This window comes from Anabrus simplex, chromosome 8 (genome assembly GCF_040414725.1).
Source record: "Anabrus simplex isolate iqAnaSimp1 chromosome 8, ASM4041472v1, whole genome shotgun sequence".
In the NCBI taxonomy this organism is placed as follows: domain Eukaryota; kingdom Metazoa; phylum Arthropoda; class Insecta; order Orthoptera; family Tettigoniidae; genus Anabrus; species Anabrus simplex.
Genome location: NC_090272.1, coordinates 120,974,015 through 120,999,481, shown reverse-complemented (window position 1 = coordinate 120,999,481; position 25,467 = coordinate 120,974,015). Strand labels below are relative to the sequence as shown.

The 25,467-nt window shown below is 40.5% G+C and overlaps 1 protein-coding gene across 4 annotated transcripts in view; it reads right to left on the bottom strand.

Annotated features, from left to right (window-relative positions):
- The window catches only part of LOC136878871 (toll-like receptor 4), a 314,995-nt gene that overhangs the window by 77,273 nt on the left and 212,255 nt on the right, over positions 1-25,467 (bottom strand). For all 4 annotated transcript variants that reach the window (XM_068228824.1, XM_067152428.2, XM_067152429.2 and 1 more), the window contains exon 2: positions 1,618-1,823. In XM_068228824.1, the coding sequence (XP_068084925.1) occupies positions 1,618-1,823 (206 nt within the window). The remainder of the gene's footprint in view (positions 1-1,617; positions 1,824-25,467) is intronic.

The window sequence follows — 25,467 nt, the reverse complement described above, 5'->3', positions numbered from 1 at the left end:
ACCAAAATTTATATTTACTAGCATAGAGACTTATACTTAAATCACAGGGGTAGGATTTTAAATAATTAACCATTAAGTATCGCTTAAGAAAGAAAATTAACGCAATATAAAATACAAATGAATTTATTATACAAAAAAATTGAGATGAATCGGAAAAGTTTCCTTAAAGCGTGGAGGAATTTATAATTTAATTTACTGAATTTACTTATTGCTTGCTTTATCTAATTGAAGCTCGCCAATTGCAGCTTTCGTTGACGTCATCTGGTTTCCGGGGTCACTCGTCCTCTTCTTCTCGATGTAGACTTTGCTCCATGGACATCCTTCCTTCCTTCTCTGATATGGTACGGGCTATCTGGACTAACACTCCCTGCTTGCCTAGTCTTTAAAATAGACATTGGCCCTATTCTTGTAAAAACTGATCAGCGTTGATCGTAAGAGGAGAAAATTCAGAGATATGAATTTTTCCATATTAGTAGAAATCTCAATCCAACTGAGCTATACTATTTATACAGTACAGACTTGTGCCAAAATTACGTAGACTTGAACTAAACATAGTTCTTCGTTCAGAATATTTGCTGAAAATCACACAAGCCATAAGCTTGTTTCGTTTCTCGTAGATCCGATAACATAACCGAATCTAAGTACTGTATCGAAGCGATAACACATTGTACAAAAATAACCATGTCGCGGAGCGACCACACACTGTTTCAAATATCAAATCACGTCGTTCAAAGTAGATGTTCACAGTAGAAGTAGTAGTGATGGAGTAGTTAGCTTCACAGCAGAAGTTGTACTTAGTTAGGTCCCGTTCTCGTGGTGAGAATCACTATATATCCGGGCTCACCCCCACTCTTGGTAACAGTTCAATCTCAAAACTCATTTACAACGAAGTATCTGATTGGATAGATCGAAGCATCAACTCCCCTTCTCTTGTTCCTCGACAAGTCCAGAAGGCGTGGCGATGATATAGCTGACCAACTTGCAAGCCTCGCGCACGGGTCGCTGTTTACTAGCCTTGGTCATAAAATAAACCCATGACTCACGCAAAATCCCAAGCTTCAAGAATAACCCTCCGTATACACAAACATGAGATGAAATGAAAACAACTATGTCTCAACATATTGACCGTATTTACAACATAATGAATTCTTATCCTACATAATATAATAATTTAAATACTAAAACGATGTTATTATATATACAATATGATTCCAAAATGCCTTGATTACAAATGATTGACGTTGAATAAATATGTTCTTACAAATAATTACCGATGGCGGATCAACTTGATATCAAATGATATCGCGTAAAATGATATATTAAATTAGTAGGGCTGGAGAAGCCTAGACGGTTACACTGTGGACACACCAGCAAGAAAACAATACACTAATGTGGAACAAATATTCATTGATAATACCAGCTTGTATCACCCTATATTTTTGTAAATCGAATTGCTTGTGATATTTCAATAACAAACTTAATATAGCCTACATGTGCAATGTGTCAACTTCTTCAATTTCAATTATTTTTCTTGAGAAAAAAGAAACACTGCGATCTTCTGACATTTCATTCTGATACAACTTGTATGGCACAATGCTAGACATGACTCGCCCTTACCTGAATGTCCGAGTTGAGATTGGAAGGCACGTTGTGTAAGTCTCGTTTGTAGCAGTCGGAAGCCATCTTCCCGTAGGAGCGGTGTCGCAAGCATCGTCTTGTTTTACTCTGAGGAAAATGATCGCCATCGACAGAAGACAGCGAGCTCCCGCAACACATACAGGCCACCAACACGAAGAGCCAGAGCACCTTTGCCGTCATTGCACCTGATGGAAAGAACACACAAGAAATGAGCAACTTCACCTCTGGCCACACGACACCCTCACAGTTCTAAGAAAAGGATGATGCAAACGATGCAATCTTCTTTCAAGAAAAGGGTGGTGGTTTGCAGATGAAACCAGAGTTGAGCAAAATAAATAAATAAATAAATAAATAAATAAATAAATAAATAAATAAATAAATAAATAAATAAATAAATAAATAAATAAATAAATAAATAAAGCGAGATAATATATATTTGTTTACAAGTTGCTTTACGTCGCACCGACACAGATAGGTCTTATGGCGACGCTGGGACAAGGAAAGGGCTAGGAGTGGTAAAGAAGTAGCCCCAGCATTTGCCTGGTATGAAAATGAGAAACCACGGAAAACCATATATCTCTCAAATACTGGACACTAGCCGCACTTAAGCACTGCAGCTATCGAGCTCGCTAATAATGAAAACCTACAACTTGTTTTCCTGCCATTGACCGGGTCAGGGATGGAATGAATGAAACCCCCATCTTGCGGCGAGGATAGGAATTGTGCCGGCTGCCGAGGCCTGTCGCACTCCTCTGGGACAATGATCAATGGCTGACAAATGAAATTATAATGGATAGTGTTGCTGGAATGAAAGATGACAGGGAAAACAGGAGTACCCGGAGAAAAACCTGTCCCGCCTCCGCTTTGGCTTTGTCCAGCACAAATCTCACATGGAGTGACCGGGACTTGAACCACGGACCTCAGAGGTGAGAGGCCGATGCATGCCGCCTGATTCACGGAGGCTTCTTCGCTAATAATAATAATAATAATAATAATAATAATAATAATAATAATAATAATAATAATAATCTATGGTCTCAGCTACCGTATTGCGGAGATTTTAAAACGTGCATCCTTTAGGTTGCCTGTATGTCAATTCTGACGTTCCGTTGAGTTGGCTCTACGGTGTAGGTTATATAGTTGTGACGGTATGGCTAATTCCTCTGTCTTGGATGAGAGGGCTCGAACCTCATCGTCGCCAGTCGTGTGTGTGTGTGTGTGTGTGTGTGTGTGTGTGTGTGTGTGTGTGTGTGAGATACAGATTATTTGCCTCTCAAACCTAGCCCTAATTCTTCTTCCTGCCGTGCGGTTAGGGGCGCGCAGCTGTGAGCTTGAATCCGGGAGATAGTGCGCTCGAACCCCACTGTCGGCAGCCCTGAAGATGGTTTTCCGTAGTTCCCCATTTTCACACCAGGCAAATGCTGGCGCTGTACCTTAATTAAAGGCCACGGCCGCTTCCTTCCCACTCCTAGCCCTTTCCTATCCCATCGTCGCCATAAGACCTATCTGTGTCGGTGCGACGTAAAGCAAATAGCAAAACAAAAACAAACAAAAAATCTTCTTCCTCAATCGCATAGCTCATGTCTTAGCATCGTGATATCATGTTTAGTCTACTTTACTATTCAATAGAATACACCAGCAGTCGCCACTGATTGAGTCTTCTGCTTTCCGGATTGTCACTCGAAGAAGTGCGTGAGTTGTGTCTTTGATCTGATCTATCCATATTCTAGGAGCTCTTCCACGCGGCCTGATACCATTTACTTTTCCTTGACAACTATGTTCTCTAACAAGAGTTGAAAGTCACCAAGCTCTTCATCATGGAGGAGTAAGATATCCGTAAACATCCTTCACCAACACCACGTTTCAAATTCAAAGATGCGCTTTTTTGCTCTTTCTTTTGTTTTGCCTTCACCGTCCACGGTTCACAGCCATAGAAGAAGACTGAAAATACCAAGACACAAATGAGACGTTTCGTTGTTTTTTTTTTTTTTTTTTTTTTTCGACTGCTCGGTCGTGCCAGATCGTTCAGAGCAGGTCCATAGCAACTTTTCCACCAGCAATCCTTCTGCTCTCTTGCTCGCAGCTGCCAGTATTGCTCAGCAAGGGGTCATCTTGGAGCGTCTTCCCTCTATCAACAACCATCACCTTAGTTTTGCTGCGAATCACATTCAGTTTAAGCTAGAGATATTTGCTTTCATCCCGCTGCAACAATTTAGCAAGTTCATCTTTACTGCTACCAACAGAATACCAACAGAATAGTACCATCATCATCATCAGCAGCAGCAGCAAAACGCAGACTCTGCAAACCTCCTTCCTCCAATTGACACTCCACTATGTCAGTTGTCCAAAGCCCTTCGCATGATGTATTCCCCGTGTATGTTGAACAGGTGAGGGGAGGGGCAGAATGCAACCTTGCCTCACTCATTTTATCACATTAAAGACGCTAAGTCAAACTCCAACCCAATTCAATAATAATAATAATAATAATAATAATAATAATAATAATAATAATAATAATAATAATAATAATAATAATAATAATAATAATGATGCATGGCACAGTAGTCCATTTTCTTGGCTGAATGGTAGCGTGATAGCTTTTGGTTTGTGGGGACCTGGGTTCGATTCCTACCTGGCCTGTGGAATGTAACCGCGGATGGTTAATTCCAGTGACTCTGGGGCTGTGTGTTTGTATTGTGTCTACACTTCTCTGTAACTAACACATACCACATAATAAGTACCTCCACCACAACTACACACAGTACCTCACGCAGCAGACACCTCTCACCTTCCACGGAGGATCTGCCTAACAAGGACTGCAGCCAGGCTACAGTAAACACACGAAATAATAATAATAATAATAATAATAATAATAATAATAATAATAATAATAATAATAATGCTAGGACTCGGAAGGAGCAATCCGGTGCCCTTAATAAATATTTGATTAGTGTGAAAATGAGAAACCACGGAAAACCATATTCAGGGCTGCCGGCAGTGGGGCTTGAACCCACTATCTCCCGAATGCAAGTTGATAGCTACGTGATCCAAACCGCACAGCCACTTGCTTGGTTATTGAGAATTTGTAGGGGAATAGAGGCAATTATTATTATTATTATTATTATTATTATTATTATTATTATTATTATTATTATTATTATTATTATTATTATTATTACATGTGGAGGCACGTGCTTCCCCTAGTGCACCGTCACTGCATTGTCCTACATAGGAGGCTTGCGGTGGGGTCTCGACGGCTCACTAGCGACAGCGTCTTGGAAAGGTGTAGCATGCCAAATGCTACACTGGGGCGAAACGCTGATAATTTCTCGATTGAAGAAGCCTAAAGACTTAATGTTTTATAATTATCATCATCATCATAATTTATTGTTATATCAAAGATATCATTAAGGCAGCCTCGCGGTTTAGGGGTAGCGAGTTTGCCTCTTACGGGATGAGTGGTGGTTATTTTCTTTACGTCGCACCAGATAGATAGTTCTTATGATGACGATGGGATAGCAAAAGGCCAGGAGTGGTCTTAAGCATTTACTGGGTGCATGGTGTAAAAATGGGAAACCACGGAGAACCATATTCAGGGCTCCGACAATGGGGTTTGAACTGATTGTTTTAAGAGAACATACAGCTGGACAATCTTTCTCTTTTAACTGTAATCAAAGGGGAGAAAAGGGAAGAGGTACGATCCTGACAAAATAAGAGAAGGGAAAGGGCCATGAAGGGCGTGAAAATGAAAGATTCCCTAGGCCTTACAAACCTAAAAGTGTCGGGATCGGAGAAGAGAGCAAGTCTTGACCAAGGAAGATCCGATAAGAGAGACGAAATAAGTGTGAGCAATGCCAACAGAGGAACCATGGTCGCCACCCCACGCTCCCAAGTTGAAAGCCTTTTTGTCGCATCTAACGACAGGAAGGGGATACCGTGGCTGTATTCGACCACCCCAACCCTCGGGGCCATCTTTCTGGGGGACCTTATTCTTGGCAGATCAGGGATTATTAATCGGTATCTGAGGGCTGGCTCGAGGTTCCCTCAGTCTACGTGAGAACAACTGAGGAGCTAACAGATGAGATAGCGGCCCCGGTCTGCAGAGCCAAGAATAACGGCCGATAAGATACGTTACGCTGATCACTCGTTACCTCGTAATCTGCAGGCCTGCGGGCTGACGAATGGTCACTTGGAAGGCCTGGAAGGCCAAGGTCCAGCAGAGCTGTATCGCCATGGGGTTTGTGTTTTGTTTATCATCATCTGGTCTCGACCAATGCAATTAGACCCCGCCATCTGCAAGTGTGGAAAAAGTGACATACGATGATATGTGTACTGCTTGATCTAACCTCTGACATTCCTTGTTCAATTTCATCTACAATTGAGTTTCATATTTGGTTCTACTTATCACCATAGTAGTAACAAGTCAAATAGGTCTTTTGTCCAGCTCCATGGCTAAATGGTTAGCGTCACAGGTGTCCCGGGTTCGATTCCCGGCAGGATCGGGAATTTTAACCATAATTGGTTAATTCCGCTGGCACAGAGGCTGGGGTTATGCATCATCGTCATCATTTCATCCTCATCACGACGCGCGGGTCGCCTACGGGCGTCAAATCAGAAGACCTGCATCTGGCGAGCCGAACTTGTCCTCGGACACTCCCGGCACTAAAAGAGCCATACGCCGTTTCATTCCAATAGGTCTTTTGATGTGACTATTTCTTCAGCTTTTTTTGTTCTGGCATTTCTGTCTTCCATTTCAGTTGTTCAAACCCTTGTAAGGAACTACAAAACAAATATGACACACGACATTATTCTTTTCGTAATTATTCCTTTGTGGGCTCTAAGGCAGTGTGAAAGATATTCATGTCCTTGAGCTCTATTTTACGTCTCATTTTTAAGTGTCCCCCTGCACAATGTACAGGGGAATACGAGCGCTCTGTCTTCTGTGTCATCTGTTAAGTAACAACCAAATTCTAGTCTGTCAAGGCAAGCAAGATAATGCTGTGAATTTAAACTACTCAATGTCCCAGAAAAGAAGAGCTTCATATTCAAAAGTTTTGGAAAAACTACTCCGGTCTTTACTTATCTATTTACATATTAGTTGCTATCAAACGTTTGAGTGAACCCTATTTCCGACCAATATGTCATGACCCTGAAGGATGGGTGACAAGGGAATGCAAAATTATTAGAGCTAGAGCAGTATACAAACACTAACCATTAGCTCAGGATGATAATAATAATAATAATAATAATACCAAGCAAGTGGCTGCGTGGTTTGAGTCACGTAGCTATCGGCAGCACTGAAGATGTTTCCGTGGTTTCCCATTTTCACACCGGGCATCTTAAGACCACACGGCCGCTTCCTTCTCACTCTTAGACCTTTCCTATCCCATCGTCGCTATTAAGTCCTATCTGTGTCGGTGCAACGTAAAGTAAATAATAATAATAATAATAATAATAATAATAATAATAATAATAATAATAATAATAATAATAATAATAATAATAATAATAATAATAATAATAGTACCGGAGGTACACCTACTCCGTACATTTACACTGAGCTCCTTTTAGAAAGCCATCTGTAATATGACCTGGAACTGTGCATCAGAAGTAGTTTCGAACTTTGTTTTCAGATGTCTCTACTATCGATTTATGTGGGAGGATGGACAATTAATTTTCAAAGAAATTTGTAGTTTCTAGATTTACATGACAAATGTTTGTAGATTGTTTTTGTGTTCTAAGGTTACTAGCACTGCTATCTCTTCCTTCTTCAAGAAATTATCAACCAATCAGAAGTGTTGGATATTTATTAAATTAACCAATCAAAATTGAGTGTGTGTACTGCGCTTCAGCATAGAGAGTTCTGGAACCTTCCCCACCGCTATAAAAGCTAGGACCTTTTGGGCCATGTTGTCTTTTCCATCGCTCCAGTCAAGAGGTTTAGAGTGCGTACGTAGTGGAGGCAACAGGCAAACCTTGCCCGTCGTCAGAAGGCCGACCAGCTCAAGGTAATGGCACACATCTTTTAATTATGTGATCGTTTCAGAAGGCTGGCTTGAGAGGAAGGTTTAAAAATTATTTCTTAATGTAAAACTCAACGTCATCGTTTCAATTTAAATTTTAAAACAAATCTAAGGACTTTATTCTAACTTAGGGAATAGAGTGTGTTCACCCTCTTAATTCCCATTCAACATGGTATTGGGGTGCCTATGAGTTTGTAAAATTTAAAATTTATCTTTTCTTTTGGAACTTAATATTTTCTCCATCGTGTCACCTCTGTAGTATAGACTTTGCCTCTATAACTTCGGGCCATAAACCCAAGTAGGGCTTTAAGTGTTTCGAAGTGTATTTCCAAAGGAGTGAAAGTGTTCGCCTCCTAGCATTTTGGTTTACGACAGATATATTGAACCTTTCTGTTGATCACTAAGGCCATGTAGAATGGGCACCTATTGTCTGTGTTAAATTTTAATTATTCCTATTCAAGTGTAATCAGACTGTCGAAGCGGGTAAGCCAGTTAAATCTGTTTTCTAGATTTATCTAGTATTTGGATACGGGAATTGTGCCTTGGAGAGACTGGAATATTGTACATTTTGGGAGCTTAGTCTCATAGAGGGTAATTGTGTGGAGCACAGAGCACAGTTCTTATTTTCTTGACAAGGCATAAGCCCAAAAGCCTATACAGTATCATGTCTACAAGTATGGGCCGTGAAAGCATCACTGGCAACAGGGTAAACTAAGATTTCTCCATGATATCAGGTTACTCCGTGATGAAAATGAACAGCTCAGTAAGCGAGAGAATTAAATAACGATCCATAATACCCTATGCTTCAATATCTATTACTGACTAGCAAGATACCCGTGCTTCGCTACGGTATTATACTGAAATTTATAATTGAATGTTGTTTTAGATATATAATAAGCCGAAATTCGCGATCTGAATCGTTTTCTGCGAGAATCTGCCAAAATTCGCGATCTGACTCGTTTTCTAATAGATTATGGCAAGTTTCCTCCCATTTTTCAATCTTTATTTCCAGCAATCGATTTCGTACTTCCCACGCTAGGTCCAGGTATTCCACCCTGTCAGTTGGGTCCCTAAATCTTTGCCATCTTTTCTTATAAGCATTTTTAATATGGAACAAATCCTTCAGGAGATCCGGCGTGGTGTCGTCTTGGGTGCCTTGGCGGTACTGAACCCGCGGCCAGACTGCATTCTTAGTCATTACCCGTCCAGGACCCGTTTCCACCGCGGTCCGCACATTTGACGACGGTCCAGAACATTATTATTATTATTATTATTATTATTATTATTATTATTATTATTATTATTATTATAATTATTATTATAGATGTTCTGGACCCCACAGCAAGATGCAAGACCGCTACTTGGCGGTAAATTACATCTGCTGCCATTGTTATTGTTGAGAATGTGACCAGTACCAATGTCGCGCGTAGGCAAGTGTGCGGGATTTCTGGCGATACGAATGACATACTTCCGTGCATTATTGACCTTATTATAGAGGTGAACAATTGGACTGTCAATCTCATTCCTATCGTTTATTTCAAATGTGTTTAAATTTTTATTCATATGCCAGGAGAATCTACTGTAATATAAGAACGTTCTCCGAAGGAAAAGTTGCCTGTTGAAAACGAACCCAGGAAAGATTAAAAAGATCGGTTTATGATCAGAATAAGTACATCGAAAATATACAGCCTGTTTCCAGTCATTCGACAGGGTCAGGAATGGAATGAATAAAGCCCCATCTAGCGGCGACAGTAGGAATTGTGCCGGCTGCCGAAGCACTCCTCTGGGGCAATGATCGATGAATAACAAATGAAATGAAATATTGGACAGTGTCGCTGGAATGAATGATGACAGGGAAAAGCGAAGTATCCGGAGAAAAACCTGTCCCGCCTCCATTTTGTCCAGCACGAATGTCACATGGAGTGACCGGGATTTGAACCACGGAACCCAGCTGTGAGAGGCCGGCGCGCTGCCGCCTGAGCAACGGAGGCTCCTTATAAGTACATTATGAACAGCAAAATCAATTGGTCTCACCTCATTTTACACCCCACCGCCGTTAAGTTTATTTACCCCCCCCCCTCCCCAAAAAAAAATTAGAAGAAGGAGTGTTTCTTTATGTTTAAAGGAGATTCCAAACCCCAATGTTCACGTCTATTACCTTGAGTTTTGAGATATAAGTATCCCCATAAAAATAATTCGCTTTTTTTACTTCCTTTCACACTTCCCCCCCCCCCCCCAAGTGAATTTTCCGGCAAAAGATACTTGTTTCTTTAATAGTAAAGGATCTTCTAAATAGCAATTATCACGACTCTAACTTCTTCAGTTTTTGATTTATGTGTCCTCATGAAAGGAATTGAACTCCTTTCCACTCCCGCCCCCCAAGATGGTTTCCCCCACAAAACGCGTATTTCTTTGTTTTTAAAGGAGATCAAAATACCAATTTTCACGTCCGTAACAACTTTAGTTTTTATTAGATGTATGTATTCTCATACAATTAAGTCAATTAATTTTAGAATTCTTCCCCCCCCCCCTTTCATTGGTTTTTCCGAGAATACCCGTTTCTTTATCTTTAAAGGAGATCCCATATACAAATTTTTAGTTCTGTAATATATTCAGTTTCTGAGATATATGTATCCTCAATAAAGGCATTCAACCCACTATTCACCCTTTTACACCCCTCCTATTGGGATTTACAGAAAACGAAAAAATACTTATTCCTTTACTTTTAAAGGAGATTCTAAATACCAATTTTTACATCTGTAAACTTTTAAAGTTTTAAGATATAGACACAATCATTTTAAAAATTCACCCCCCTTTTCACCCCCCATTATCAGGATTTTTCAAAAACAAAAATATACGTGTTTCCTTATTTTTAAAGTGGATCCACAATACCAATTTTCAGGTCTGTAATATCTTCAGGTTCTGAAATATAAGTAGCCTCGTTAAAGGCATTCAACCTCTTTTTCACCCTTTTCCACCCTTCCTATCGGGATTTTCCGAAAACAAAAAAAAACGTGTTTCTTTATTTTTAAAGGAGATTCTAAATACCATATTTTACATCTATAAACTTTAAAAGTTTTGAGATATAGATACACTCATTTTTAAAATTCACCCCCCTTTTCACCCCCATTATTTGGATTTTCCAAAAGCAAAAAAAAACGTTTTTTTTATTTTTAAAAGAGATCAAAGGTACCAATTTTCAGGTCTGTAATATCGTCAGTTTCTGAGATATAAGTATCCTCATTAAAGGCATTCAATCCATTTTCACCCCTCCTATTGGGATTTTCTGAAAACAAAAAAATACGTGTTTCTTTATTTTTAATGAAGATTCTAAATACCTATTTTTACATCTGTAAAGTTTAAAAGTTTTGAGATATAGATGCACTGTTTTTAAAAATTCACCCCCCTTTTCACCCTCCCATTAATTGGATTTTTCAAAAACAAAAAATACGTGTTTCTTTATTTTTAAAAGAGATGAAAAGTACCAATTTTCAGGTCTATAATATCTTCAGTTTCTGAGATGTAAGTACCGGTATTCTGATTAAAGGCATTCAACCCCCTTTTTTACCGTTTTTCACCCCTCCTATTGGGATTTTCTGAAAAAAAAAATACGTATTTCCTTATTTTTAAAGGAGATTCTAAATACCAATTTGTACATCTGTAAACTTTCAAAGTTTTGAGATATAGATACACTCATTTTAAAATTCCAATCCCCTTTTCACCCCCTTAGCGAAGGAATATCCAAAAATCCTTTCTTAGCGAGCACCTACATCTTAATATGAATCTATGCCCAAAATTTCATTTCTTTATGTCCAGTAGTTTTGGCTCGGCGATGATGAATCAGTCAGTCAGTCAGTCAGTCAGTCAGTCAGTCAGTCAGTCAGTCAGTCAGTCAGTCAGGACAAGCTATTTTATATATATATATATATATATATATATATATAGATTAGTAGTACCCATTGCGAAGTGTTTAAAAAATAATATTCTACTCACAATTTTTTTGAGAGCGAGTACATGACAGCCCCAGAGTGAAATCAATCAATCAATCAATCAATCAATCAATCAATCAATCAATCAATCAATCAATCAGTCACTACTGGTCTGCATTTAAGGCAGTCGCACAGTGGCAGATTCCCTATCTGTTGTTTTCCTAGCCTTTCCTTGAATGATTGCAAGGAAATTGGAAATTTATTGAACATCTCCCTTGGTAAGTTATTGCGATCCCTAACCCCCTTCCTATAAACGAATATTTGCCCCAATTTGTCCTCTTGAATTCCAACTTTATCTTCATATTGTGATCTTTCCTACTTTTAAAGACACCACTCAAACTTATTCGTCTACTGAAATCTCTACCCTTCTACTCATCTGTTTCCGCGAAATGCCAATGAGTCGGAAAATCCGTATCATGTACATTGGCGGGGGAAAAAAAACCGATCTGTCATGAAAGGAAAAATGTCAGGAAACTGTTAATAATATATTTTTTTTTTAAACTGAGGAGAATAAGAAGAGTCTGGGGGAGGAGGAAAGCTTCGCTTCTTAACAAACTGGTCTTTTCAAGGGGAATGAATTTTAGTTTTAAGTGACTTAGTGATTTAATTTAGAATAGGCCGAAAAGTGGGGAGGTAACCAGTTAAAACAGGTCGTAAGTTAGCCAAGGGCCAGATGTTTGTATCGGGTGTTCGGCTTCTTGGTTCTTACTACTTTTTTTTTTTTTTTAAAGGGTAGGAATGCCTGGGTCGGTTATCGCCACCTAAGCAAACATAACACAGTGTTCGAATGAAGCGCCGATGCGCGCTGGAATTGGCTTACGGTCGCCGAGCCAATAAAAAAACAAAATGAGAAAGCAATGTCCTAAGACTCTAAAGCAGGGCCTCTCAACGGCCCAAAATATCACGCGTGCAAATCGAGGCGCAAGAGCTCCATGCACTGTGCATGGGTCCTGCTCGGTGCGCCTCGGCCAACGCTTCGTCTCTGGACTACTCGGCTAAGCTCGGCTCAACTCGGTTCAACTCGGCTAGCGCTACGGAGCAAGTGAGGAAGAGGGAGACAGGCGGAGCGAGCGAGACAGGCATGGGGAAAGAGAGAGACAGCGCTATTGCTCCAAATCGAGGAGTGGAGGCCTGCACTCTAGTCAACCAACCGCAGTCGTCTTTTGCACCGTGCATAGTACATGCACCAGGCGCATGCACCAGGCACATGGACCCTGAGAGGCTCTGCTCTAAAGCACAAAGCGTATGAACACTAGCACTACAATGACTGTCTATCGTTAACAGGTGCATTTGTGTCTTCTGCTACCACTCATCTCCTCTGGATGGCAGAACTGTTGCAATTGTATAGACCGAGCGAGTCGACCGTGCGGCTAGGGTCGCGTAGCTGCGAGCTTGCATTCGGGCTCGAATCCCACCGTCGGTAGCCCTGAAGATGATTTTCCGTGGTTTCCCACTTTCACGGGCAAATGTTGGGGCTGTACCTTAATTAAGGCCACGGCTACTTCCTTCCAAATCCCAGCCATTTCCCATCCTTGCGTCGCCGAAACCTTCACGTTAAAACCATTAGCAAAGAAAAGAAAAAGAAAGCCATTGCATAGAAAATAAGTCATCAACGACGGAAGTATAAATAATTAACCGAACAAATTAAAACATCGCAATTTACAGGAGTATTTGACTCTTGGCTTATTATCAGTGTGGTGCCCTTCAGATCGGTGGATCACGGGTTCAATTCCCGACAGGAGCAGGAATTTTAACAAGCTCTAGTTAATTCCTCTGACTCGGGGACTGGGTATTAGTGCTCGTCGTAATACACACCCTATCATTGACGCGCAGCAGAGCACACTACCAACCACCATAGATAGAAACATGTCATTGTTGAATACATCCCACCTCAAAGGAAAGGACATCCAGCCGTAAAATTAAACCACAGTCTACATGTCACACCGACCCCAGGTAAATTGGGTATACACGAATGAAAGGCATATCTACCAATGATTTAAAAGCTTGCGCAGAAAATCCGGACAGCCGTTTAATAATAATAATAATAATAATAATAATAATAATAATAATAATAATAATAATTCGTACCGGGAGTATACCTTCTCCGTCCCTCTCAACTGCGCGCCTTCTAGGAGGCCATCTGTGTGGTGAATCCGAAATTAATATAACTTAAGATACTTGGACCTTTAACTTTAGATGTCCCTACTAACGACCTATGTACTCCCTCTGGCAGGATTACGAACAATTACATTTTACGGGAATTTTCAGTGTTTGTAAACCTTAAGTTCTGTAGATTTTTTTTTTTTTTTTTTTTTTTAATGTGCTAAGTTTGTCAGCACGCATACGGCTTCCTTCTTGCTTAGTTATTAACCAATCAGGAATGTTGTGTATATTTCTCTAGCCAATTAAAATTGGGGGTGTGTAAAGGCCTTCTGCCGATCTCAAGAGAGTTCTGGAACTTTCCCTTCTGGGATGCTATAAAAGCTGGGCGCTTTAAGGCCGTATTGCCATCTCACTAGTGGCTATTGCCGCATGGCTCGGCAACCGGCACGGCCCGCGTTAGTCACGGCAGTGCCCAGAAGGACTGATCCCCTGAATAACTGGAATGGGGAGGAATAGGCTAATGAGTAACACAACTAACACAATTACCTGGACCTCTCCAGAACCACATCCTTGCATGTGCTATCTACAAAATGTCAGGTTTTACATGTAGGCATCTTTCTATTTCCGCCTATGTGGTTTTTTCCTGACCCTTACTGCCCGATTACACCGCTATTGATACCCGTCACCACATCTGGCCTGGTAACATGCTGAGCATGGGGACAGGCAGATACTCCTGTAGTATCACTTCTCACTCTACCCAGCTATCTCTTTTCTTCTTAGAAATTAATAGCATGTCGGAGGCCATGTAGATTGAGTCGATGGTCACGGCGGGGGAGCGGCTACGGGGGACCCCCTGTAAAAAAAAAAAAAAAATTAAAAAAGGCCGTATTGCCATCTTCATCGCTCCGGTCTAGTGTGTGTGCGGCGTAATAGGAGGCAGAGGATTTAAGCCCGCATTCGGAATGCTCAACAACTCAAGGTAATGGCAGACATCTCTTACGTGATCGCTCCAGGCAGGTAACTGGAGGGGAAGGTTTTAAACTTCTTTTCTTAGTGTAAAGTGCTAAATTCTCTGTTTAAATGTAAATTTCTTGCAAGTCTAAAAACTCTGTTCAAATCTCTGCTGGGAAATTAAGGGAATTAAGGGAATAAAGAGTGTTCACCCTCTGTTTATTCCTACTCAACTTGGTATGTGAGTGACTAAGATTTACTAAACCTCTAAATTCTTCACACTGCTTTGGTGCTTAATATTTTGCGTCTACTCACCCCTTTATAGTATAGGCTTAGCCTCTGCAACTTCGGGCCATAAGCCCATTTAGGATTGTAAGTGTATTTCAGAAAGCAGTGCAACTGTTTCACCTCCTAGTATTTTGTTCATGGCCGATCTACATTAAAGGCCATTTAGAATGGGCACTCATGGCCCCTGTGTAAATTGTCATTATTTATAGACGAGTGTGTAACAGACTGTTGACCACAAGTGACAGTAAACAAGTTTTTGAAGTTTTCTAGTGTAATTTTGTAAGAATTGAGAGGCTGGACTGTGGTAAATTTTGAAGCTCAGTCTCCTAGTACGTGTGAGTGGAACAAATACGCTCTTGTAAAATAGCGTACCTTTAGAGCTACAATGCTCATTCCTTGTAAACTATTGCGTCGATAATCTTTTTCATTGTACCTGATTTTTTTAAAGTCATTGTTATTGTGGAAGCTGGCGAGCTCATCTTTATATTATTGTTGTTCATCCAGATTTTCTAACTACCTAATTTTAAAATTAAAAAAAAAAGCAAGGAAAGAAATAAAATTTCAAAATTTAGTGCTTTAACTTATGCTCTGGTCATTCCCCTGTCCACCCATTCACCCTAGGCGCTTCTTACACCTCTCTGGTCCACAAAATCACCGTAGTAATAATAATAATAATAATAATAATAATAATAATAATAATAATAATAAATGCAATTAAGTATACAGCTGAGTTACGATCGAAATGTTGTAAACTACGCAGAGGATCAGATAGTTGAATGTGTGATCGCTGCAGAAAGCTCTGAAACGGATGAACATGACCAGGATGAAGCAGGCGATATTATTAACCGTAAGCCAAAACTTAGTGAAATTAAAGACCATATAAACATAGTCATTAAATACGTTGAAGATAACGGTAAAACATATCTGCATATTACGAACATTTTAGGCACCTGCGAGAGTTAATTATTAAAGAAATTAATGTCAAATGAAGACAAAATATTAGTAGTTACCTCAAACCAGTAAGCACCGAGCGAGTTGGCCGTGCGGTTAGGAGTGCGCGGCCGTGAGCTTGCATCCGGGAGATAGTGGGTTCGAAACCCACTGTCGACAGACCTGAATATGGTTTTCCGTGGTTTCTCATTTTCACACCAGGTAAATGCTGGGGCTGTGCCTTAATTAAGGCCACGGCTGCTTCCTTCCAACTCTTAGGTCTTTCCTGTCCCATCTTCGCCATAAGACCTATCTGTGTCGGTGCAACGTAAAGCCACTAGCAAAAACAAAAAAAAAAAAAAAAACAAAAACGAGTAAGCGTGTCCAGTGTGGTCAATGGCCTTGATTGCCATGTTCTAATTCTGTACTGCGCTAGTTATTCTGTATTTTGTGGGGACCAATACAGTATTGCGTTATACTGTATCCTGTATACTAAATAACCTCTGTATTTCTTAAATTTAAAATACTATACTGTACACGTTCTTTTTACTGAACAGAGCGTTTAAATATGTACCTTAGCTCATTTCATAAGTTATTTTGTTTAATCCGGACTTTCATTAATTAGAACAACCTAGAGGCTCAAATAGTCCGCAATTGTACCGCAATAGAAGGGTCGACATGCAACTTTCGAGTAGGAACGTATTTAGTCTAGGACCAAATCCTGGCTTTTGTAATCAATATTCATTTTCCAGTGTCCAACTTTACCGTGCGTACAAAGACTGTCAATTTATTGATTGTCAGTTCTGAACTGTTTGGGAATGTAGAGCAGTTTGGAAAAATAAATATAATAAATTGTCTGTTATATTCTGTAATACCGTTCCTGACATTCTTAGGCTTGTCCTGACGCAGGATTACATTATACGTTCCGATTAGAATATTGTTGTATTTCGACCCCTCTCTGGGCTACTTCAATTCCTGCGCAACTTTTTGAACCACCTTGTATGTGGCGTGGGGGGATGGTGGTAGCGGTGGTGGAGGTGGTAGTTTTTTAACAGTAAGTACAACTAAATAACCATCCTCTATGAACAAACTAAGTGGAAACAAGAATGAAAATTAAACTACTGATTAAACGGAGGAATTTAAAGATTAATTAAAACATTTTTTAAAATGTTTTAATAAGCTGAGAAGGACTCTTAACACTTGAAATTTATGCACCCTCAATTATTCCACGTTCACACAAAGCAAATGACGAGATCCGCAATATTCTCCTCATCGGCTAGTACGAGTTTCGAGTGTCTCCTCCAGGCCAACGCTTCGTCTTAGGCCAGAGAGATCGACGCATTCTATGAGGATGTGGGCTACGGTGAATTCGCCAGGAAGGAACAAAAATCACGATTTACTAGAGATATTTCATTCATAGGAAGTTCATAAGCCTGATGATATTATGACCATATCTCTAACCGAACATCAACAACAGAGGGGGGGGGGGCGTGAGAGCTGAGCGACATTGGTACTGGCTTCGAATCCCGGTCATAGCACTAGAGATTTAAAAATATGAAGCCATATCACTGTGTCTCGGATTTTGCATAAAATAAGAGGTCTCGTAGTTAGTACGGAGATATCAGCAACCATGAAAAACTGTAAGCAAGTTTTAACTGAAGAACAATAGTTAGTTATCTTGTGAGTACATTCATCTTTGTTTTCGTTTTAAAGAACTAGGATATCCGGCAGCTGAGGAAAGAGAAAAAAATTAGCTCACAACCAGTTGGATAGCATTCTTCAAGTACAGAGCAGTGTGGGACGTATCATAACACACTGCAAGAACTACTGTAGGTGAACGAACTCAATAGGGAAGGTTGCGATTTCTTTCTGAGTCATGTTGTCTCCACTGCCATTGTAACTGTAGCCGACAGAACGAGACATAGCGGTCAAACTCTTCAGCGTTTTTCGAACTACTGTACCCATAGCTAATACTAAACAAAAGATGTGTGCCGTTATAAGGGAAGATGATCGCCTGCAATGTTTTCTACAGCAGAGTGGACTGTTTTTTTTTGTTTTTTTTTTTTTTTGGAGAGCTAGAGGTGATCCTCCTGATAATATTTACAGAGTTGACACGAGGGATGTGATCACAGATGATTTGGGGTTGGATTCCTACGACCTAAAAAAGTACATATGGGAACAGGTAGGGACTACCTCACTCTATTTTCGTGAGAACGTCGTACAAACCAAGTCTGATATAGGATGAAGTGAAAGACACATTAAATAGCCAAGTCAATACAATTTTATTAACTAGTGGCCAATAACTTCCGAACGGGACAAATCGCCTATTGAGGCGGGCAAGGTGCCAGTGCATGTCATTTGATTCCATGCAATTATAATTTGTGAATCTGACCACGTTGAATACACCAGTTCTCAACCGATCACTGCAGTTAAGAAACACTGCGCGCGGTCAGCACTTTGATGGGTGACCACTTGGGAACACCAAGTGCCGTTGGCTCAATTTCCTTTTAGGGGTTGCCTGGCCGAGCTGGTAAAGACGTGCGCGGTTCACCAGTCAGGAATTCGAAAAATTTAAGAAACGAAATCCCCACTTCCGGAAGTGCACATGACCCTTAGGCTCATTCAGCCTATGCCATAAATGTGTACCACGTTAATTCCTGGGGGCAAAGGCGGCCGGGCGTAGAGCTAACCACTCGACCTCACCAAGCGCCGAGGTTACGGATAATGGAAGCCTTTACCTTCCACCCCTCCCAGGGCCTTCATGGCCTGTACGGAGATGACTTGACTTGAGTTTGCTCTGATTTTTGAAATCAGAGTGAGTTCAGTCCTGTTCAAATTACTCTTTGGAAGGATTCAAAATCCGCCTTAATTATCGTAAGTTTACAAGTACCGTTATGTCTCGTTAATTACCGTTAATTATACGTACACTATAGGACGTAATTTACATTCAGGTGTCGATATGATGATGTTAGTTGTTTAAAGAAGTCTAACTTCTAAGGTCATCGGCCCCTAATGGTACGAGGTGAACGACATGATATAATTAACATTTTAAAACCTATCCACTGACTAGAGTTTCAAATAAGTGGTGATGAAAAATGATTGTTGATGATGATGTGATACGTCGATATGAAGCTGAGAAATTCTTACATTTTCGATCTCCCACATAATTTTCTCCCTAGGGTCGTAGGGCAACCGTTGTAGTACCATCACCTCGAGCTCAAGAGAGAACCCCCTAAAGGCTTTGCACATGAGGGGATCGGAATTGATATTTAGGTGGTCAGCTCAGTCATTAAAACAATATATATTCCAACTTTTGTTGGGTTCAGCCTTGGCATATTATTTTTGGGGGATTCGGACCATTTTACTATACGAACGTAAGGCGCCAAATGTTCTATCTTTAGTATTTTGATTTAAGAGTTATTAATTTAGGATATATCTAAATATTTGTTACAAACGTCCGTGGGAAGGGGCAATTCCTAGGTTCAAAATAAGAAACAAGGCCCCTTTTTTGCTTTATACTTCATAGGGTTGCCTTTCAAATATCAATTTGAACAAATTCAACGCAATATCTCAAATTGTGTTTCAGTAGCTTTACCGCCCTTTAAAAACCGGACTGCCTCTGGCGGATTTGAGCCCACGATATTCGAATATCAGTTTATATTTTTCTTTTAAGCAGGCCTATGAATTATGCTTAGTTTACTTAGTTTGAAGTAGTGTGTTCGTGCATAGGTTTTTTCCTTTCTTTTTGCTAGATATTATTGTTTGTCGAATTGGTTCGGAGTGTTCAAAAAATCAAGACATGAACCCGATATCGCAGTTCAGTAATGGATCGCTGGCAAATTGACTTTCCTATCAGCGTCGGCTACAGTAGATACTAGTCCAAGATTACAACATTAGCCGAGCCGAGGCGGTAAAGTCGTGCTCGGAATGAAGTCCGTTTCTCCCTCAGGAAAGTCTAACATTCTTAGAGAATACTTCACATCCGAAGAGGCACGTAACCCTGAGGTTAACGCAGTCTGCACCAGAAATGAGTATCAGCATGACGAATATAATCGTCATAGTATCAGGTTAATTCCTGGAAGCAAAGACGGTCGGTCACAGCACTAACCACTCTTATTACAGACGGTGCCGAAGTTACGGCTTTATCTCTACGACTTTCATAGCATATACAGAGATTATTTTGTTTATGTTTATTAAGTGTTCCAACGTTGAAGGACTTGGGCAGTATAGTATCAAAAGACAACCTTGCAAAATATGAGGTGGACAGTCGAATTAGCAAGGCAACTCAGTTTTACCACCAAGCAAGACAACTGCTGTGGGATAAACAAGTACCACTGGAAGTTAAGATGACATATAATTCGCATTATATATCCTCACGTATAGCTTGGAAACTACCACGCTAACGAGACAACTCGAAACTCCAAGCTGCAGAAATGAAGTTCCTACGCACCGTGATACAGAAGACCAGGAAGGACAAGTTCAGGAATGAAAAAGTTCGAGAGGAGGTGAGAATAGCAGACTCCGTCCCACAAAGGATCCAGAAAGCAAGACTGAAGTGGTTTGGCCATGTAAGACGGATGAGTGCAGGCAGGGCTGCAAGAAGGGAATATGAAAGAGAAGTAAAAAGACCAGTGGGCAGACCCAGAGGAAAATGGACAGACCTGGTGAAGAAAGATTGTGAGGAGAGAGGTCAAGATTGGGAGAAGATTACGAGAGAACAGTGGTTCACGGACAAAGACGGAGGGGCTTGTACACCACACCCGGGCAACTGGAGTTGGTCAACCACGACGAGGATGATTATGATGAAGTTATGGATGGACAGATGGCTGGCGTATAATATATCTGAAAGGGTGATCGTCCTTTCACGCCCAACCCAAAGAGAATGGGTCCACCCTAAGGACGTCACTGGCTGCCTCTCATAACAGACAGTTCTTCAATAGATAGAACTCCGTTCCACCTTTCAGATCAGCATTGCACTTCTTCTATTAACCTTAAATACAATCCAGCGCTTCCACGAAAGAGATGGAGAAGCTATCCCAATATAGGTTTATCGGAAATCCTACTCAGTACTCTGCTTGCGATCTGCAAGACGACAGATGTACGGCCGCTCCATAATACATCAAGTGTACCTCCCATTCTTCACCTTCAGGTCCATCGTGATCAGCACCAGTAGCAAGGCAAGTCAACGTCCTGAGAGGCGCGGACACGCTGCGCTCGAATCTTCAGTCACGACTCAAGGATGGCAATGACATAGCGTGTTCATGTTTGTCTGTTTCATCCGCGCTCGGAACTTGTCAAAGATAAACATGGCATTCAGGTTCCAGCCTTGTTCGCAAATATTCGAGATGTAATGTGAACAAGAAGGCAAGCCGTCTCTGAGAGTCACAGGACAATAATGTGCCAGAGAGAAATATAAAGCCAGTTACTTTCCACCTCCTTAGAAAATGTCGGTATAGCATAGAATGGCCATAAAACAAACTGAGTCCACCATTGATATCTACGAATTACTGTAGTACCTGTTATAGATTTGAATTCCCATATTACCTAGAATTATGATTAATTTGAGGAACTGGAACATGTGCTCTCATACTCTATAACCCAATCTCTGCCAACTTACAAATTGTACATTTCGCCTTCTTCAAACAACTCTGCGCGAATGCTGGTTTTCTGTCTAATATTTATTTCTTCTTTCCCGACTCAGTTCGATGGTATCCGAAGGTGCTCAAATACGACAGCTTTCTGTTGGTAGATTTACTGCCACGAAAATGAACTCCTGCGGTACAAAATTCCGAGACCTCAGAATCTTTGAAAACTGTAACTATTATTATTATTATTGTACCGGGCGGTACACCTCTACACTGTTTATTTAAAAGTTGCGCCAGTTGAAACTCCTCTTCTGGAGGAAGGTTGAACTTTATCTACTCTATTAATTCTCTACTTTCTCAGAAGATGTCACCACGTGGAAAATTTTGAGTTTTTGAACTGTGTCACTTTTGATGTGTTTTTGTTTCGCTTGAAGTAAGAAGTGTGAACTTTCTCGTCTAGAGGACACTACTGAAGATCAACAATAGTGCAACCTAGTGCGGAGTCAAAGAACTATTTTGTTGGAGAAATTTTTATTTCAAAAGTTTGTTTCTTGTTAAATTTCTTTCTGTTATGGTTTAAGTTGGCTGTATACCCCTCTTTTTCCCCTTGTTTTAGATTTATCCAATCCCGAATTTCTTTTAGTAATTTCTGACCAATCTGGTGTATCTTCCCCCAACTTGTATCTGTTGCGGGGTCCTATCCAATAAAAACATTGTGGGCGGGTGTTTTCTTTCCCCTAACGCCTAGAAACTTCCGCGAGAGTATTTAAACTGCTGATTTTTGGGTCTCTGAGCCACTTCTGTTCCACCTTTCAGTGTGTTAAGTACCTAGCAGGAGGCGGGAGGCGCCTCTTTCTTCGGCAGCGGTCAACAATAAGGTAATGGCCGATTAATAAATTCTTTCTTTTCTTGCTCAGCAGTTTAACTCTCGGGGCGGGTGCGAAGCGTTCCACCATGTAACCTTTTCCTAAAATGTAACTAGTCTTTTCTTCTATTCTCTTGAAAAGCTACATACTGGGATAGAGAGTGCTAACCCTCTCGAGCTCCCACTCATAATGTTTTGAGGTGAACTTATTGTTTCTCAACCTATTCTTCGATAACGTAAAACAAATTGTTCTTTTCTAAGTCACCTCTGTAGTATGGGATTAGCCCTTGCATCAGTGGCCTAAGAGCCAAAGTAGGTTTTAAAATCCAAGTGTATTAGGAGTGCAAGTTCGCCTCCTCTCAAATTGTTTTAGAGGTCATTTAATTAACCTGCTTTTCATTTAATAGACCTCAGTAGATTGGGTATTTTACCCCTGGGTTTGTGTCCGTTGTGGACAACTTGAAGGTGGAGTTTGGTGTGGCCTGGGAGAGGCTTAAATTAAAGAGCGTGTGGCTCTTTTGGAAACGGAGTGTTGTGTGCCTCGAGGAGGCTTAACTGTGTAATTTGGAGCAAGTGCTCCAGGGTTTGATTGGGGTCTTCTGCCCCTTTGTTAAAATTTGTATATCGGAAAGTTGGGCTAGTTGCTCAAGAATTGTGAACTCAGGGCTCGAAGCCCAAACTCTGTAACCCCTGTAATTGTACATTTCAAATTGTGTTTCGGCTACTATGTACCTGTTCTTTGTTATTACTTAATATTGAAAAGAAAATATAACCTCGTTAAATTTTACATTAACTCTGATTCCGTAGTTTGAAACCCATTCACGCCCGCACCTTCTTACACCTCTACCTACCGCTAAAACACGGTAACAATTATTATTATTATTATTATTATTATTATTATTATTATTATTATTATTATTATTATTATTAGCCTTCGTCCAATTATAGTAATATGAATAATAGGGGCGTCCTCCTTTTTAATCTGTATTTCTTACAGAAACAATTATTTTGCACAATTCCTTGTTGTACTTAATAGTTTTTAGTAATGAAGTGCCTGATTTAAAAGGATTACTGTCATAGAGTAAACCATGTAATTATTTACCTTCAATAATAGACTTTATATCTAATATGTATATATCTAATAGACTCAAACTACTCCCTAAAGTATCACAAACTGTCATGCTTCATACACCTAGGTATACCAATAACCTTATAGGAAAAGGTTAAATATAAGCTAATGGGTTCATACCCCGTAAATACGATTGTCCTCCTTTCTAAACGCCAACGGCCGTAGCCGTGTTGAAACACCGGTTCGCGTGAGATCTCCGAAGTTAAGCAACATTGGGGGTGGTCAAGATTTGGATGGGTTGCCACGCGCTGTTGGTGGGGGTAAGGGAATGGAGGAGCGGAAAGGAACGGGCCACCCTACCGTACGTAAACTCTGGCTCAGACACACCTCTGCGGAGGTTCGGACCTGCCTTCGGGCAGAATACACCCTTACCTTACCTTCTTAATCGTCAATACTCCTGCAAAGTTTTTACTTACTATCACGTTAATTCTTGGTACACTCATTTCCACTACATCTAATACAATGTATGCAAATCGCTTGATATTCAATAGTGAATTTTATTCTTGCAATTCAGTGTATGGTACTAACTACTGTCACTTTTCTATATTCCAGAATTAGAACAAATTTCTGTTCAGCCTGAACTATTAAGCTTATTATTTTATCGATACAGAAAAACATCATAATTCTGTGACAAAGTTCGCCGTTTTGTAGCTGAAGCAAACTTCAAGTTTTTCATTTCCTTTGGCGATAAAGCATTCAGCATACATTCATTAGAAAAACACAAGACTGTGCATTTAACTCAGCTGAAATAGATTTACAGCCGACTACATCTTGGGTATGTTGGCTATTCAGCCCGAATGCTGGTTTGATCCTCCACAGCTCCGCCAACAGCTGTCATAGCTTAGGTGTCACTGAATAGGCGTCCGTCAGCGTACTGGCCTTCGGTTCCGAGGGTCCCGGGTTCGTTTCCCGGCCGGGTCGGGGATTTTAACCTTAATTGGTTAATTCCAATGGCACGGGGGCTGGGTGTATGTGCTGTCTTCATCACCACTTCATCCTCATCACGACGCGCAGGTCGCCTACGGGTGTCAAATAGAAAGACCTGCACCTGGCGAGCCGAACCCGTCCTGGGATATCCCGACACTAAAAGCCATACGACATTTCATTCATTTCACTGAATAGGCATACTAGGGAAATGAAGAGTGAGGTAGTTTACCGTTGCTTTCCTCACCGGGTCAGAAGTTGTTATTACATATCAGTCTGCCAAACCCACTGAAATGCATGCACCAATTCATTGCAGGGACTGGCTGCATAAAGAAAGATATTACTATCATCGCCTCATACCACGGTCTCTTTCATATTGCCAAAGCCAGGGATGAGACAGAGCAGCAAATTTATTCTAGCCCATACGAGAAGACACTAGATCTTGGCAGCAAAGGCACACCAGGCTGGTAAAGGAACTTATTAAATAATGTTCAGTTGGCATGTCTCTCTATTTTGTGAATGAAATATTTAATTTGTTGTAAAATTATTTATGTGTAGGATTATTCATTATTTTTTCTGCATTCACTAGAATTATGATGTAACATGTCACTGATCTTTCATCGAAATGTTCTAAAGGTGTGTCTTTTTGTTTTCTGTTCTAAATCATCTAGCCACACTAGTTCAATAGGCGGTTATATTTGTCTCATAAATAATAGTCAAAGACGATTGGAGTGGGGGTAAAAATAGGTTTCTAACATGTCAGACTGAACTGTTTTACTGTGCTGGACGCATGGCAAATGTTTTTACAAACTTCAACGCGGCACCTTAATGGGACTAGGAGAAAGTGTGCATTTAGCGATAGTTAGTTCAGCCTAAACAAGGGAACGAGTAGTTATCTTAAAAGCAATGATGGGTTAGTGTAAAAGGCTTGGCAATATAGTTCTATCTCTCATTAACCTACTGGTCTTATCTTCTCTACGGACTGAGCACGTGGTATTTCAAGGTTGAGCTAGTAGCATGACTTATTACGTCAGTGCAGTAA